This window comes from Salmo trutta, chromosome 27 (assembly GCF_901001165.1).
Source record: "Salmo trutta chromosome 27, fSalTru1.1, whole genome shotgun sequence".
NCBI lineage: Eukaryota > Metazoa > Chordata > Actinopteri > Salmoniformes > Salmonidae > Salmo > Salmo trutta.
In genome coordinates, this window is record NC_042983.1 from 46,370,962 (window position 1) to 46,387,694 (window position 16,733).

General features: G+C 42.5%; 1 protein-coding gene across 1 annotated transcript in view; it reads left to right on the plus strand.

The window, feature by feature from the left end:
* Positions 1-16,003, plus strand: part of dmrt1 (doublesex and mab-3 related transcription factor 1) — a 60,348-nt gene extending 44,345 nt beyond the window's left edge. Inside the window, exon 6 of the mRNA XM_029718118.1 lies at positions 15,753-16,003. Coding sequence (XP_029573978.1) covers positions 15,753-15,904 — 152 coding nt within the window. The 3' untranslated portion in view covers positions 15,905-16,003. The remainder of the gene's footprint in view (positions 1-15,752) is intronic.
* Positions 16,004-16,733: the final 730 nt, after the last annotated feature.

The following is a 16,733-nucleotide window of genomic DNA, read 5'->3' on the forward strand; positions in this document are numbered from 1 at the left end:
AGTATGGTATTAACTGACCCTGTATATAGTATGGTATTAACTGTATATAGTATGGTATTACCTGACCCTGTATATAGTATGGTATTAACTGTATATAGTATGGTATTAACTGACCCTGTATATAGCATGGTATTACCTGACCCTGTATATAGTATGGTATTAACTGTATATAGTATGGTATTAACTGACCCTGTATATAGTATGGTATTAACTGACCCTGTATATAGTATGGTATTAACTGTATATGTATGTATTAACTGACCCCTTGTATATAGTATGGTATTAACTGACCCTGTATATAGTATGGTATTAACTGACCCTGTATATAGTATGGTATTAACTGACCCTGTATATAGTATGGTATTAACTGACCCTGTATATAGTATGGTATTAACTGTATATAGTATGGTATTAACTGTATATAGTATGGTATTAACTGACCCTGTATATAGTATGGTATTACCTGACCCTGTATATAGTATGGTATTAACTGACCCTGTATATAGTATGGTATTAACTGTATATAGTATGGTATTACCTGACCCTGTATATAGTATGGTATTAACTGAACCTGTATATAGTATGGTATTAACTGACCCTGTATATAGTATGGTATTAACTGTATATAGTATGGTATTAACTGTATATAGTATGGTATTAACTGTATATAGTATGGTATTACCTGTATATAGTATGGTATTACCTGTATATAGTATGGTATTACCTGACCCTGTATATAGTATGGTATTAACTGACCCTGTATATAGTATGGTAATAACTGACCCTGTATATAGTATGGTATTAACTGACCCTGTATATAGTATGGTATTAACTGTATATAGTATGGTATTAACTGTATATAGTATGGTATTAACTGTATATAGTATGGTATTACCTGTATATAGTATGGTATTACCTGTATATAGTATGGTATTAACTGTATATAGTATGGTATTAACTGACCCTGTATATAGTATGGTATTACCTGACCCTGTATATAGTATGGTATTAACTGTATATAGTATGGTATTAACTGACCCTGTATATAGTATGGTATTACCTGACCCTGTATATAGTATGGTATTAACTGTATATAGTATGGTATTAACTGTATATAGTATGGTGTTAACTGACCCTGTATATAGTATGGTATTAACTGACCCTGTATATAGTATGGTATTAACTGACCCTGTATATAGTATGGTATTAACTGACCCTGTATATAGTATGGTATTAACTGTATATAGTAAGGTATTAACTGTATATAGTATGGTATTAACTGACCCTGTATATAGTATGGTATTAACTGACCCTGTATATAGTATGGTATTAACTGTATATAGTAAGGTATTAACTGTATATAGTATGGTATTAACTGACCCTGTATATAGTATGGTATTACCTGACCCTGTATATAGTGTGGTATTAACCTGGTCCTGTATATAGTATGGTATTAACTGACCCTGTATATAGTATGGTATTAACTGACCCTGTATATAGTATGGTATTACCTGTATATAGTAAGGTATTAACTGTATATAGTATGGTATTAACTGACCCTGTATATAGTATGGTATTAACTGACCCTGTATATAGTATGGTATTAACTGTATATAGTATGGTATTAACTGTATATAGTATGGTATTAACACACCCTGTATATAGTATGGTATTACCTGACCCTGTATATAGTATGGTATTAACTGACCCTGTATATAGTGTGGTATTAACTGACCCTGTATATAGTATGGTATTAACTGACCCTGTATATAGTATGGTATTAACTGTATATAGTATGGTATTAACTGATCCTGTATATAATATGGTATTACCTGACCCTGTATATAGTATGGTATTAACTGTATATAGTATGGTATTAACTGATCCTGTATATAGTATGGTATTAACTGACCCTGTATATAGTATGGTATTAACTGACCCTGTATATAGTATGGTATTAACTGACCCTGTATATAGTATGGTATTACCTGTATATAGTATGGTATTAACTGACCCTGTATATAGTATGGTATTAACTGTATATAGTATGGTATTAACTGACCCTGTATATAGTATGGTATTAACTGACCCTGTATATAGTATGGTATTAACTGACCCTGTATATATTATGGTATTAACTGACCCTGTATATAGTATGGTATTAACTGACCCTGTATATAGTATGGTATTAACTGTATATAGTATGGTATTACCTGACCCTGTATATAGTATGGTATTAACTGAACCTGTATATAGTATGGTATTAACTGACCCTGTATATAGTATGGTATTAACTGTATATAGTATGGTATTAACTGTATATAGTATGGTATTAACTGTATATAGTATGGTATTACCTGTATATAGTATGGTATTACCTGTATATAGTATGGTATTACCTGACCCTGTATATAGTATGGTATTAACTGACCCTGTATATAGTATGGTAATAACTGACCCTGTATATAGTATGGTATTAACTGACCCTGTATATAGTATGGTATTAACTGTATATAGTATGGTATTAACTGTATATAGTATGGTATTAACTGTATATAGTATGGTATTACCTGTATATAGTATGGTATTACCTGACCCTGTATATAGTATGGTATTAACTGTATATAGTATGGTATTAACTGACCCTGTATATAGTATGGTATTACCTGACCCTGTATATAGTATGGTATTAACTGTATATAGTATGGTATTAACTGACCCTGTATATAGTATGGTATTACCTGACCCTGTATATAGTATGGTATTAACTGTATATAGTATGGTATTAACTGTATATAGTATGGTGTTAACTGACCCTGTATATAGTATGGTATTAACTGACCCTGTATATAGTATGGTATTAACTGACCCTGTATATAGTATGGTATTAACTGACCCTGTATATAGTATGGTATTAACTGTATATAGTAAGGTATTAACTGTATATAGTATGGTATTAACTGACCCTGTATATAGTATGGTATTAACTGACCCTGTATATAGTATGGTATTAACTGTATATAGTAAGGTATTAACTGTATATAGTATGGTATTAACTGACCCTGTATATAGTATGGTATTACCTGACCCTGTATATAGTGTGGTATTAACCTGGTCCTGTATATAGTATGGTATTAACTGACCCTGTATATAGTATGGTATTAACTGACCCTGTATATAGTATGGTATTACCTGTATATAGTAAGGTATTAACTGTATATAGTATGGTATTAACTGACCCTGTATATAGTATGGTATTAACTGACCCTGTATATAGTATGGTATTAACTGTATATAGTATGGTATTAACACACCCTGTATATAGTATGGTATTACCTGACCCTGTATATAGTATGGTATTAACTGACCCTGTATATAGTGTGGTATTAACTGACCCTGTATATAGTATGGTATTAACTGACCCTGTATATAGTATGGTATTAACTGACCCTGTATATGGTATTAACTGTATATAGTATGGTATTAACTGATCCTGTATATAGTATGGTATTAACTGTATATAGTATGGTATTAACTGACCCTGTATATAGTATGGTATTAACTGACCCTGTATATAGTATGGTATTACCTGTATATAGTATGGTATTAACTGACCCTGTATATAGTATGGTATTAACTGTATATAGTATGGTATTAACTGACCCTGTATATAGTATGGTATTAACTGACCCTGTATATAATATGGTATTAACCTGGTCCTGTATATAGTATGGTATTAACTGTATATAGTATGGTATTAACTGACCCTGTATATAGTATGGTATTAACTGTATATAGTATAGTATTAACTGACCCTGTATATAATATGGTATTAACCTGGTCCTGTATATAGTATGGTATTAACTGTATATAGTATGGTATTACCTGACCCTGTATATAGTATGGTATTAAGTGACCCTGTATATAGTATGGTATTAACTGTATATAGTATGGTATTAACCTGACCCTGTATATAGTATGGTATTAACTGTATATAGTATGGTATTAACTGACCCTGTATATAGTATGGTATTAACCTGACCCTGTATATAGTATGGTATTAACTGACCCTGTATATAGTATGGTATTAACTGACCCTGTATATAGTATGGTATTGACTGTATATAGTATGGTATTAACTGATCCTGTATATAGTATGGTATTAACTGACCCTGTATATAGTATGGTATTAACTGACCCTGTATATAGTATGGTATTAACTGTATATAGTATGGTATTAACTGACCCTGTATATAGTATGGTATTAACTGATCCTGTATATAGTATGGTATTAACTGTATATAGTATGGTATTAACTGACCCTGTATATAGTATGGTATTAACTGACCCTGTATATAGTATGGTATTAACTGTATATAGTATGGTATTAACTGACCCTGTATATAGTGTGGTATTAACTGACCCTGTATATAGTATGGTATTAACTGACCCTGTATATAGTATGGTATTAACTGACCCTGTATATAGTATGGTATTACCTGTATATAGTATGGTATTAACTGACCCTGTATATAGTATGGTATTAACTGTCTGTAAATCTCGGCCCCATGGTCTCGGCTCCATGGTCTCGGCCCCATGGTCTCGGTCCCATGGTCTCGGTCCCGTGGTCTCGGTCCCGTGGTCTCGACCCCATGGTCTCGGCCCCGTGGTCTCGGCCCCGTGGTCTCGGCCCCATGGTCTCGGCCCCATGGTCTCGGTCCCGTGGTCTTGGTCCCGTGGTCTCGACCCCATGGTCTCGGTCTCGGCCCCGTGGTCTCGGCCCCGTGGTCTCGGTCTCGGCCCCGTGGTCTCGGCCCCATGGTCTCGGCCCCATGGTCTCGGTCTCGGCCCCATGGTCTCGGCCCCATGGTCTCGGTCTCGACCCCATGGTCACGGCCCCATGGTCTCGGCCCCATGGTCTCGGCCCCATGGTCTCGGTCTCGGCCCCATGGTCTCGGTCCCATGGTCTCGGTCTCGACCCCATTGTCTCGGCCCCATGGTCTCGGCTCCATGGTCTCGGTCTCGGCCCCATGGTCTCGGCCCCGTGGTCTCGGCCCCGTGGTCTCGGCCCCGTGGTCTCGGCCCCATGGTCTCGGCCCCATGGTCTCGGCCCCGTGGTCTCGGTCTCGGCCCCATGGTCTCGGTCTCGACCCCGTGGTCTCGGTCTCGGCCCCGTGGTCTCGGCCCCATGGTCTCGGCCCCATGGTCTCGGCCCCGTGGTCTCGGTCTCGGCCCCATGGTCTCGGCCCCATGGTCTCGGTCTCGGCTCCATGGTCTCGGCCCCGTGGTCTCGGCCCCGTGGTCTCGGCCCCGTGGTCTCGGCCCCGTGGTCTCGGTCTCGGCCCCGTGGTCTCGGCCCCATGGTCTCGGCCCCATGGTCTCGGCCCCATGGTCTCGGCCCCGTGGTCTCGGTCTCGGCCCCGTGGTCTCGGTCTCGGCCCCGTGGTCTCGGCCCCATGGTCTCGGCCCCATGGTCTCGGCCCCATGGTCTCGGCCCCATGGTCTCGGCCCCGTGGTCTCGGTCTCGGCCCCATGGTCTCGGTCTCGGCCCCATGGTCTCGGTCTCGGCCCCGTGGTCTCGGCCCCATGGTCTCGGCCCCGTGGTCTCGGTCTCGGCCCCGTGGTCTCGGCCCCATGGTCTCGGCCCCGTGGTCTCGGTCTCGGCCCCATGGTCTCGGCCCCATGGTCTCGGTCTCGGCTCCATGGTCTCGGCCCCGTGGTCTCGGTCCCATGGTTTCGACCCCGTGGTCTCGGCCCCGTGGTCTCGGTCTCGACCCCGTGGTCACGGCCCCATGGTCTCGGCCCCATGGTCTCGGTCTCGGCCCCATTGTCTCGGCCCCATGGTCTCGGCCCCGTGGTCTCGGTCTCGGCCCCATGGTCTCGGCCCCATGGTCTCGGCCCCGTGGTCTCGGCCCCGTGGTCTCGGCCCCATGGTCTCGGTCCCATGGTCTCGGCTCCATGGTCTCGGCCCCATGGTCTCGGCCCCGTGGTCTCGGTCTCGGCCCCATGGTCTCGGTCCCGTGGTCTCGGCTCCATGGTCTCGGCCCCATGGTCTCGGCCCCATGGTCTCGGCCCCGTGGTCTCGGCCCCGTGGTCTCGGCCCCGTGGTCTCGGCCCGTGGTCTCGGCCCCGTGGTCTCGACCCCGTGGTCTCGGCCCCGTGGTCTCGGCCCCGTGGTCTCGGCCCCGTGGTCTCGGCCCCGTGGTCTCGGCTCCGTGGTCTCGGCCCCGTGGTCTCGGCCCCGTGGTCTCGGCCCCGTGGTCTCGGCCCCGTGGTCTCGGCCCCGTGGTCTCGGCCCCGTGGTCTCGGCCCCATGGTCTCGGCCCCGTGGTCTCGGCCCCTGCTACCCTACAGCCATTGAGGAAATGCTGCATTTGAAATCAATGAAAGGTGCTGCTCACGCAGTTAACGTCAGCTAGCTAGGGAGAGTCAAATCTTCCTTTTGGGTCTCAGAGTTTAGGGTGTTCATTCATAAAATGATGAATTCATTCCCCCCACCACATTGCAATCAAAACATTTGAACAGCCACCCTTTTGCCTCTTGACAGCACAGAGAACATCTTTCGTGCAATACTACACATTTTGCCATGGGGCGTAGGGAAAATACTGCAGTTTTAAAGCAAGTTTGCTACAATTCTACACATTTTGCCATTGGATAGAGAGAAATGTTTTCCGTTTTTAATATGATGTCATAGTGAGACAGACAAACCAATGGGGGTCCCCATGCCGTAATTTGACCGTGATTAGTAAGTTTAGATAGCTGGCAGCTAGACTAATTTATCAATCTAAAACATTTTAGCTGACATGGCTAATTGAGTGACTGATAACAACAAGATAAACTGCTGATGCACAACCAATCAATCAATCAAATGTATTTATAAAGCCCTTTTTACATCAGCCGATGTCACAAAGTGCTGTACAGAAACCCAGCCTAAAACCCCAAACAGCAAGCAATGCAGGTGTAGAAGCAACACCTTGTATAGTCTACTATTACAAGTCTTCAACAGTAAGTTGAGACCCTGACTGACTTCCTAAAGAAACGAGAGAAGGAAAGTGCCATTCACCAGGATCAGATCTGAATGACTTCCTCTCTCCTCCTCTCTTCCTCTCCTCTCTCTTCCTCTCCTCTCTCCTCCTCTCCTCTCTTCTTTCCCCACCTCCCCTCTCTCCTCCTGTCCTCTCCTCTTTCCCCACCTCTCCTCTCTCGTCCTCTCTTCCTCTCCTCTCTCTTCCTCTCCTCTCTCCTCCTGTCCTCTCTTCTTTCCCCACCTCTCCTCTCTCCTCCTCTCTTCCTCTCCTCTCTCTTCCTCTCCTCTCTCCTCCTCTCCTCTCTTCTTTCCCCACCTCCCCTCTCTCCTCCTGTCCTCTCCTCTTTCCCCACCTCTCCTCTCTCCTCCTCTCTTCCTCTCCTCTCTCATCCTCTCCTCTCTCCTCCTGTCCTCTCTTCTTTCCCCACCTCTCCTCTCTCCTCCTCTCTTCCTCTCCTCTCTCATCCTCTCCTCTCTACTCCTGTCACATCTGGGCTTTTGTTCCTCTCTTCTCCTCTCACTTGCAGGAATGATTGAGGCTTGTTCACTCCCTCTTTCACTCACTCCCTCCCTCTTTCACGGGGCAGGAGAAAAAGCATCCTTTTGTTAAAGCAACACAAAGACTGTTTAATAGCTGGGGATTCAAAAGTACTCCGTAGAGAGGGGGAAAGGAGAGGGAGTGTGAGGAGGGCAACAGTTCATGGGGAGAATAATCTGTGTGTGAATGATGTAAGCTAAAGCCTCTCCTGTTTCAGGGCAGTTTAAACTTGATGGACGTGTGTGGTTCAGTAAAGTGGGGTTATTGTTCATTCTCTGTCAGTGCTCAGGAGAAAAGTCTTAGAATGTGTCCCAAATGGCACCCTTTTCCTTATATAGTGCACTACTTTAGACCAGAGCCCTATTCCCTATATAGTGCACTACTTTAGACCAGAGCCCTATTCCCTATATAGTGCACTACTTTAGACCAGAGCCCTATTCCCTATATAGTGCACTACTTTAGACCAGAGCCCTATTCCCTATATAGTGCACTACTTTAGACCAGAGCCCTATTCCCTATATAGTGCACTACTATAGACCAGAGCCCTATTCCCTATATAGTGCACTACTTTAGACCAGAGCCCTATTCCCTATATAGTGCACTACTTTTAACCAGAGCCCTATTCCCTATATAGTGCACTACTTTAGACCAGAGCCCTATTCCCTATATAGTGCACTACTTTAGACCAGAGCCCTATTCCCTATATAGTGCACTACTATAGACCAGAGCCCTATTCCCTATATAGTGCACTACTATAGACCAGAGCCCTATTCCCTATAGTGCACTACTATAGACCAGAGCCCTATTCCCTATATAGTGGACTACTATAGACCAGAGCCCTATTCCCTATATAGTGCACTACTATAGACCAGAGCCCTATTCCCTATATAGTGCACTACTATAGACCAGAGCCCTATTCCCTATATAGTGCACTACCTGATCTAGAACCTAATGTAGAATGTGTCTTTAATGCACATAACCCTGATCTAGAACCTAATGTAGATACAATACAGATATGCAACTGAATAGAAATACTGTATTGGAATTCAGAATAATATTTTATATTATAGGGCATCACCCTCTGGGGAATTTACGAATATCATTGGACACATTACAGCTTGTGGATATATGGAGGTTTAATATCCCGACCGAGAGAGATATACATGGAGGAGGTTTAATACCCTGACCTAGTGAGATATACATGGAGGAGGTTTAATATCCTGACCTAGTGAGATATACATGGAGGAGGTTTAATATCCTGACCTAGTGAGATATACATGGAGGAGGTTTAATATCCTGACCTAGTGAGATATACATGGAGGTTTAATATCCTGACCTAGTGAGATATACATGGAGGTTTAATACCCTGACCTAGTGAGATATACATGGAGGAGGTTTAATATCCTGACCTAGTGAGATATACATGGAGGAGGTTTAATACCCTGACCTAGTGAGATATACATGGAGGAGGTTTAATACCCTGACCTAGTGAGATATACATGGAGGAGGTTTAATATCCTGACCTAGTGAGATATACATGGAGGAGGTTTAATACCCTGACCTAGTGAGATATACATGGAGGAGGTTTAATACCCTGACCTAGTGAGATATACATGGTGGATGCTCATTCAAGCTAGTCATCTTGACTACTTTCTTGAATCCTTCGCGCTGGCACCAAACTTTTAGGGGGCAGAATGCGGTTCGACCATCAAATAATTGGAATCCACAGAATGTCCATGTGGGCGAGGATATTGGAAATGTAATCAAAGCCTTTTGGATGATGACCTGTTTTTAACCAAGACAAAAGATTTTAGAACTTACTTTTTCCTGCATAACATAGGCACAGCAGATCCCGTTATTGTATGGGACACTTTTAAATGTGTCTTTAGAGGCCATGTAATTCAATACTCATCTTTAAAACAAAAGCAATTTAGGTCAAAAGAGTTCATATTAACTGATGCAAGCAGTAAAATTAGATTTCAAAAACAGATATAAATGCATACACACTGTGTGCATACACACACGATAACATACGCACTATACACACACTTACACATGGATTTAGTACTGTAGATATGTGGTAGTGGTGGAGTAGGGGCCTGAGGGCACACAGTGTGTTGTGAAATCTGTGAATGTATGGTAATGTTTTTAAAATTGTATAAACTGCCTTAATTTTGCTGGACCCCAGGAAGAGTAGCTGCTGCCTTGGTAGGAACTAATGGGGATCCATAATAAACCCCAGGAAGAGTAGCTGCTGCCTTGACAGGAACTAATGGGGATCCATAATAAACCCCAGGAAGAGTAGCTGCTGCCTTGGCAGGAACTAATGGGGATCCATAATAAACCCCGGGAAGAGTAGCTGCTGCCTTGGCAGGAACTAATGGGGATCCATAATAAACCCCAGGAAGAGTAGCTGCTGCCTTGACAGGAACTAATGGGGATCCATAATAAACCCCAGGAAGAGTTGCTGCTGCCTTGACAGGAACTAATGGGGATCCATAATAAACCCCAGGAAGAGTAGCTGCTGCCTTGGCAGGAACTTATGGGGATCCATAATAAACCCCAGGAAGAGTAGCTGCTGCCTTGACAGGAACTAATGGGGATCCATAATAAACCCCAGGAAGAGTCGCTGCTGCCTTGACAGGAACTAATGGGGATCCATAATAAACCCCAGGAAGAGTCGCTGCTGCCTTGATAGGAACTAATGGGGATCCATAACAAATACAAATATTAAAAAAGGAAATAGAGGAACTAACAGTACAGTAGATAGCAATAAAAACTACCATAGACGTACATAATAAGTTAGAGGAAAAACAAAAAGAAATGGATTAACTTATTCAAGAAAGTAGAATGAATTGTAAAAAATAAAGCGAATTGGATGACATTTTTACAAAAATGCACAAAATTATTTTTTAAACTTCAACATAGTAATGCTACCAAAAATTATTTACAGAAACTTGTTTCAAATTTTGGAGTCACCCTTGATTCACCAAATTATATTTTGTAAGAGAAAGCAAAGTGCTTTAAGCATGTTATCTTTTCAGCCTCCTCCATTTCCACTAACTGAAGTTAACTGCAAAAAAGTATTATTGTTCCTAATAATAGTGTAACATTTAAAAGCTGTACAGAAAGACTTGTGTGAGGGCCAAATTGCAGAGTAGGATAATTTGTTGAAATTGTAATTTTTTACCCCCCCCTTTTTCTCACCAATTCCGATCTTGTCTCATCACTGCAACTCCCCAAGGGGCTCGGGAGGTGAAGGTGGAGTCATGTGTCCTCCGAAACATGACCCCGCCTAACAGCGCTCCTTAACACTTGCCAGCTTAACCTGGAAGCCAGCCACACCATTGTGTCGGAGGAAACACCATTCAACTGGAGACCGGGGTCAGCGTGGAGGCATCCGGCCCACAACAAGGAGTTGCTAGGGCAAGATGAGCCAAGTAAAGCCCCCTCCGGCCAAACCCTCCCCTAACCCAGACGACGCTGGGCCAATTGTGGGACTCCCGGCCATGGGAAAGGGTTACTTGTTGATGCATTTAAAGCTTTTAGGCCAGGGAAAACTCCAAGGCTGGATGGCATACCAGTTGAGGTATACCAAACCTTTTTTGATCTACTCAAAGATCCACTATTTACATGTTTTAACCACTGCTATGTAGATGGTAGATTATCAGACACTCAGCAAGAAGCTCTGATTTCATTATTACTGAAACAGGATACAAGAGGTAAATATAAAGATCCAGTCCATTTAAACAATTGGAGGCCCCCTTACACTTCAGTGTTGTGATGCATAAATTCTAGCTAAGTGCATAGAATTAAAAAGGTATTGTCAGATATTATTCATCCTGATCAGACAGGTTTTTTACATGGACGATACATTGGAGATAATATAAGACAAGTACTGGAAACAATAGAACACTATGAAATATCAGGGAAACCAGGCCTGATATTCATAGCTGATTTTGAAAAGGCTTTTGATTTAATACGACTAGAATATATATATATATATATATATATTTTTTTTTATATATATTTTTTTTACCTTAACTAACTTGCCTAGTTAAATAAAGAACAAATTCTTATTTACAATGAAGGCCTACCAAAGGCAAAATGTCTCCTGCGAGGACTGGGGCTAGGATTAAAATTAAAATAAATAAAAATATTGGACAAAATACACATCATGACAAGAGAGACAACTCAACGCTTCATAAAGAGAGACCAAAGACAACAACATAACAAGGCAGCAACACAACATGACAACAACATGGCAGCAACACAACATGGTAGCAGCACAAAACAGGGTACAAACATTATTGGGCACAGACAACAGCACAAATGGCAAGAAGGTAGAGACAACGATACATCACTCATATATAAATGCCTGGACTATTTAAATTTTTTAGAAACTCTTATAAAATGGGTTATCAGTTATGTACAGTAACCCTAGGTGTAAAATAGTACATAATGGCTACTTCTCAGAAAGTTAAACAAGGTTGTCCACTGTCGGTTTATTTATTATGGCCATCGAAATGTTAGCTATTAAAATCAGTTCCAACAATAATATAGAGCATCTAGAAATCCACGGTAACGACTCAAGTTTCCTCTTAAATCCTTAATCTAGATCCACAGCCTCATAGAGGATCTAGAGAATGTTTCTGGATTACAACTGAACTATGATAAATGCACCATATTACGTATTGGGACTGTAAAAACTTTAAGTTTTACATTACCGTGTAGTTTACCATTAAAACGGCCTGATGGTGAAGTGGATATACTCGGTATACATATTCCTACAGAAATAACTAATGCAACAAATTTTAACAGAAAGTTAGCAAAAATAGATAAGATCTTGTTACCATGAAAAGGTAAATACCTGTCTATTTGTGGAAAAATCACCCTGATTAATTCTTTAGTCATATTCAGGTTTACCTATTTACTTATGGCCCTGCCTACACCGAATGATCTTTCTTTTAAATGATTTGAACAAAAAATATTTCACTTTATTTGGAAGAGCAAGCCAGGCAAATAAAATGTGCTTATTTATATAATGAATATTTGTTCGGGGGGCTAAAATTAATAAATATTAAAGCATTAAACCTCTAACGAAAAGCATCAGTCATACAAAGGTTATACTTAAACCCAAACTGGTTTTCCTGTAGATTAGTAAGAATGTCTCTGCCTATTTCCCTTTATCCAGATTACAACCTCTCAGATTCAGTTGTATACAGTGTTCAGACCCCTCGACTTCTTCCACAATTTGTCACTTAACAGCCTTATTCTGAAATGGATCCAATAGTTTTTTCCCCTCATCAATCTACACACAAAACTCCATAATGGCAACGCAAAAACAAATGTTTTAAAACTGAAATTACATTTACATAAGTATTCAGACCCTTTACTCAGTACTTTGTTGAAACACCTATGGCAGCGATTACAGCATCGAGTCTTCTTGGGTATGACGCTACAAGCTTGGCACACCTGTCTTTTGGGAGTTTCTCCCATTCTTCTCTGCAGATCCTTTCAAGCTCTGTCAGGTTGGATGGGGAGCATCACTGCACAGCTATTTTCAGGTCTCTCCAGAGATGTTCGATAGGTTTCAAGTCTGGGCTCTGGGTGAGCCACTCAAGGACATTCAGAGAGTTGTCCCGAAGCCACTCCTGCGTTGTCTTAGCTGTGTGCTTAGGGTCATTGTTGTGTTGGAAGGGGAACCTTCGCCCCAGTCTGAGGTCCTGAGCGCTCTGGAGCAGGTTTTCATCAAGGATCTATCTGTACTTTGCTCGAATCATCTTTCCCTCGATCCTGACTAGTCTTCGAAGTCCCTGCCGCTGAAAAATATCGCCACAGCATGATGCTGCCACCACCATGCTTCACCGTAGGGATGGTGCCAGGTTTCCTCCAGATGTGACGCATGGCATTCAGGCAAAATAGTTCGCTGTTGGTTTCATCAGACCAGAGAATCTTGTTTCTCATGGTCTGAGAGTCCTTTAGGTGCCTTTTGGCAAACTCCAAGACAGCTGTCATGTGCCTTTTACTGAGGAGTGGCTTCTGTCTGGCCACTCTACCATAAAGGCCTGATTGGTGGAGTGCTGAAGAGATGGTTGTCCTTCTAGAAGGTTCTCCCATCTCCACAGAGGAACTCTGAAGGTCTGTCAGAGTGACCATCGGGTTCTTTGTCACCTCCCTGACCAAGTCCCTTCTCCCCTGATTGCTCAGTTTGGCCGGCGGCCAGCTCTAGGAAGAGTCTTGGTGTTGCCAAACTTCTTCCATTTAAGAATGATGGAGGCCACTGTGTTCTTGTGGACCTTCAATGCTGCAAACATTTGTTGGTACCCTTCCCCAGATCTGTGCCTCAATACAATTGTGTCTCGGAGCTCTACGGATAATTCCTTTGACCTCATGGCTTGGTTTTTGCTCTTACATGCACTGTCAAGTGTGGGACCTTATATAGACATGTGTGTGCCTTTCCAAATCATGTCCAATCAATTGAATTTACCACAGGTGGATTCCAAGTTGTAGAAACATCTCAAGGATGATCAATGGAAACAGGATGCACCTGGGCTCAATTTCCAATCTCTTATGTAAATAAGGTATTTCTGTTTTTTATTTTTTGTAAATGTGCCGGGTGGAGATTATAAGAGTATATAATGGCCATTAAGGCCAGATTGTTCTTCAAGATGTTCAAATGTTCATAGATGACCAGCAGGGTCAGATTATAATAATCACAGTGGTTGTAGAGGGTGCAACAGGTCAGCACCTCAGGAGTACATGTCAGTTGGCTTTTCATAGCTGAGCATTCAGAGGCCGAGACAGCCAGTGTGTTAGAGAGAGAGAGTCATTCAGAGGTCGAGACGGCATGTGAGGTAGAGAGAGAGACATTCAGAGGTTGAGACAGCAGGTGAGGTAGAGAGAGAGTCATTCAGGTCGAGACAGCAGGTGAGGTAGAGAGAGAGAGAGACATTCAGAGGTCGAGACAGCAGGTGAGGTAGAGAGAGAGAGTCATTCAGAGGTCGAGACGGCATGTGAGGTAGAGAGAGAGACATTCAGAGGTTTAGACAGCAGGTGAGGTAGAGAGAGAGTCATTCAGGTTGAGACAGCAGGTGCGGTAGAGAGAGAGACATTCAGGTCGAGGCAGCATGTGAGGTAGAGAGAGAGAGAGAGAGTCATTCAGAGGTCGAGACATTGCCATCAATAAAATGCAATAGTACTTGTTGTCCGTAGCTTAGGCCTACCCATACCATAACCCCACCATGTTCACCGCTCGCCCACACCACGCCATACACGTGGTCTGCGGTTGTGAGGCCAGATGAAGGTACTCTCTAAAACGACGTTGGATGCGGCTTATGGTACAAAAATGAACATTAAATGATCTGGCAACAGCTCTGGTGGACATTCCTGGAGTCAGCGTGACAATTTCACACTCCCTCAAAAATGGAGACATCTGTGGCATTGTGTTGTGACAAAACTGCACATTTTAGAGTGGCCTTTTATGGTCCCCAACACAAGGTGCACCTGTGTAATGATCATGCTGTTTCTAACCCACCTGTCTATCTGTCCTGTCTAACCCACCTGTCTGTCTGTCTGTCTGTCTGTCTAACCCACCTGTCTATCTGTCCTGTCTAACCCACCTGTCTGTCTGTCCTGTCTAACCCACCTGTCTGTCTATCTGTCTAACCCACCTGTCTATCTGTCCTGTCTAACCCACCTGTCTATCTGTCCTGTCTAACCCACCTGTCTATCTGTCTGTCTAACCCACCTGTCTATCTGTCCTGTCTAACCCATCTGTCTGTCTGTCTGTCTAACCCACCTGTCTATCTGTCCTGTCTAACCCACCTGTCTATCTGTCCTGTCTAACCCACCTGTCTATCTGTCCTGTCTAACCCACCTGTCTGTCTGTCTGTCTGTCTGTCTGTCTGTCTGTCTGTCTGTCTGTCTGTCTGTCTGTCTAACCCACCTGTCTATCTGTCCTGTCTAACCCACCTGTCTATCTGTCCTGTCTAACCCACCTGTCTATCTGTCCTGTCTAACCCACCTGTCTATCTGTCCTGTCTAACCCACCTGTCTATCTGTCTTGTCTAACCCACCTGTCTGTCTGTCTGTCTGTCTGTCTAACCCACCTGTCTATCTGTCCTGTCTAACCCACCTGTCTATCTGTCCTGTCTAATCCACCTGTCTGTCTGTGTCTCCCTGCAGCCTACTCCCCAGTCAGTGACGGCCATGACGGTCTGTCCTGTCTGTCCATCAACTCCCTGGTCAACAGCTCTGAGGGGAAGACTGAGTGTGACGGACATGACCAGGGACAGGGCTTCACTGTCGACTCCATCATAGAGGGAAACAACAAATAACCAGAGAGAGGAAGAAGAGGAGAGAGAGGAAGAGAAAAACATCTATAATCACACTCTTTTGAAATCTAATTGTTGAAATAAAGGTTTTGTTTCTGTAAACTTTCTTCCAATGTTGTCATTGTGAAGATATTCGAAGTGTAATGTTTTCCTGTCTGAGCTCTTTAGAAATGGTTGTAGTGAGTGTGTGGTCTGTAAGCCAGGGGGAAGGGGAACATACAGGGTCAATACGAATCATGTTGCCTCCTGAGAGCTATGCCAGTCTATACCAGTCAACATCAGTCTATATAGGGAATATACCAGTCTATACTACTCTATACCAGTATATATTAGTCTATATATGGAATATACCAGTCTATACTAGTCTATACCAGTATATATTAGTCTATATATGGAATATACCAGTCTATACTAGTCTATACCAGTATATATTAGTCTATATATGGAATATACCAGTCTATACTACTCTATACCAGTATATATTAGTCTATATATGGAATATACCAGTCTATACTAGTCTATACCAGTATATATTAGTCTATATATGGAATATACCAGTCTATACTACTCTATACCAGTATATATTAGTGTATATATGGAATATACCAGTCTATACTACTCTATACCAGTATATATTAGTCTATATATGGAATATACCAGTCTATACTAGTCTATCTCAGTCTGTACCAGTCAGTCTATACCAGTCAGTCTATATCAGTCTATACCAGTCAGTCTATATCAGTCTGTACCAGCCAGTCTATATCAGTCTATACCAGTCAGTCTATATCAGTCTGTACCAGTCAGTCTATATCAGTCTGTACCAGTCAGTCTA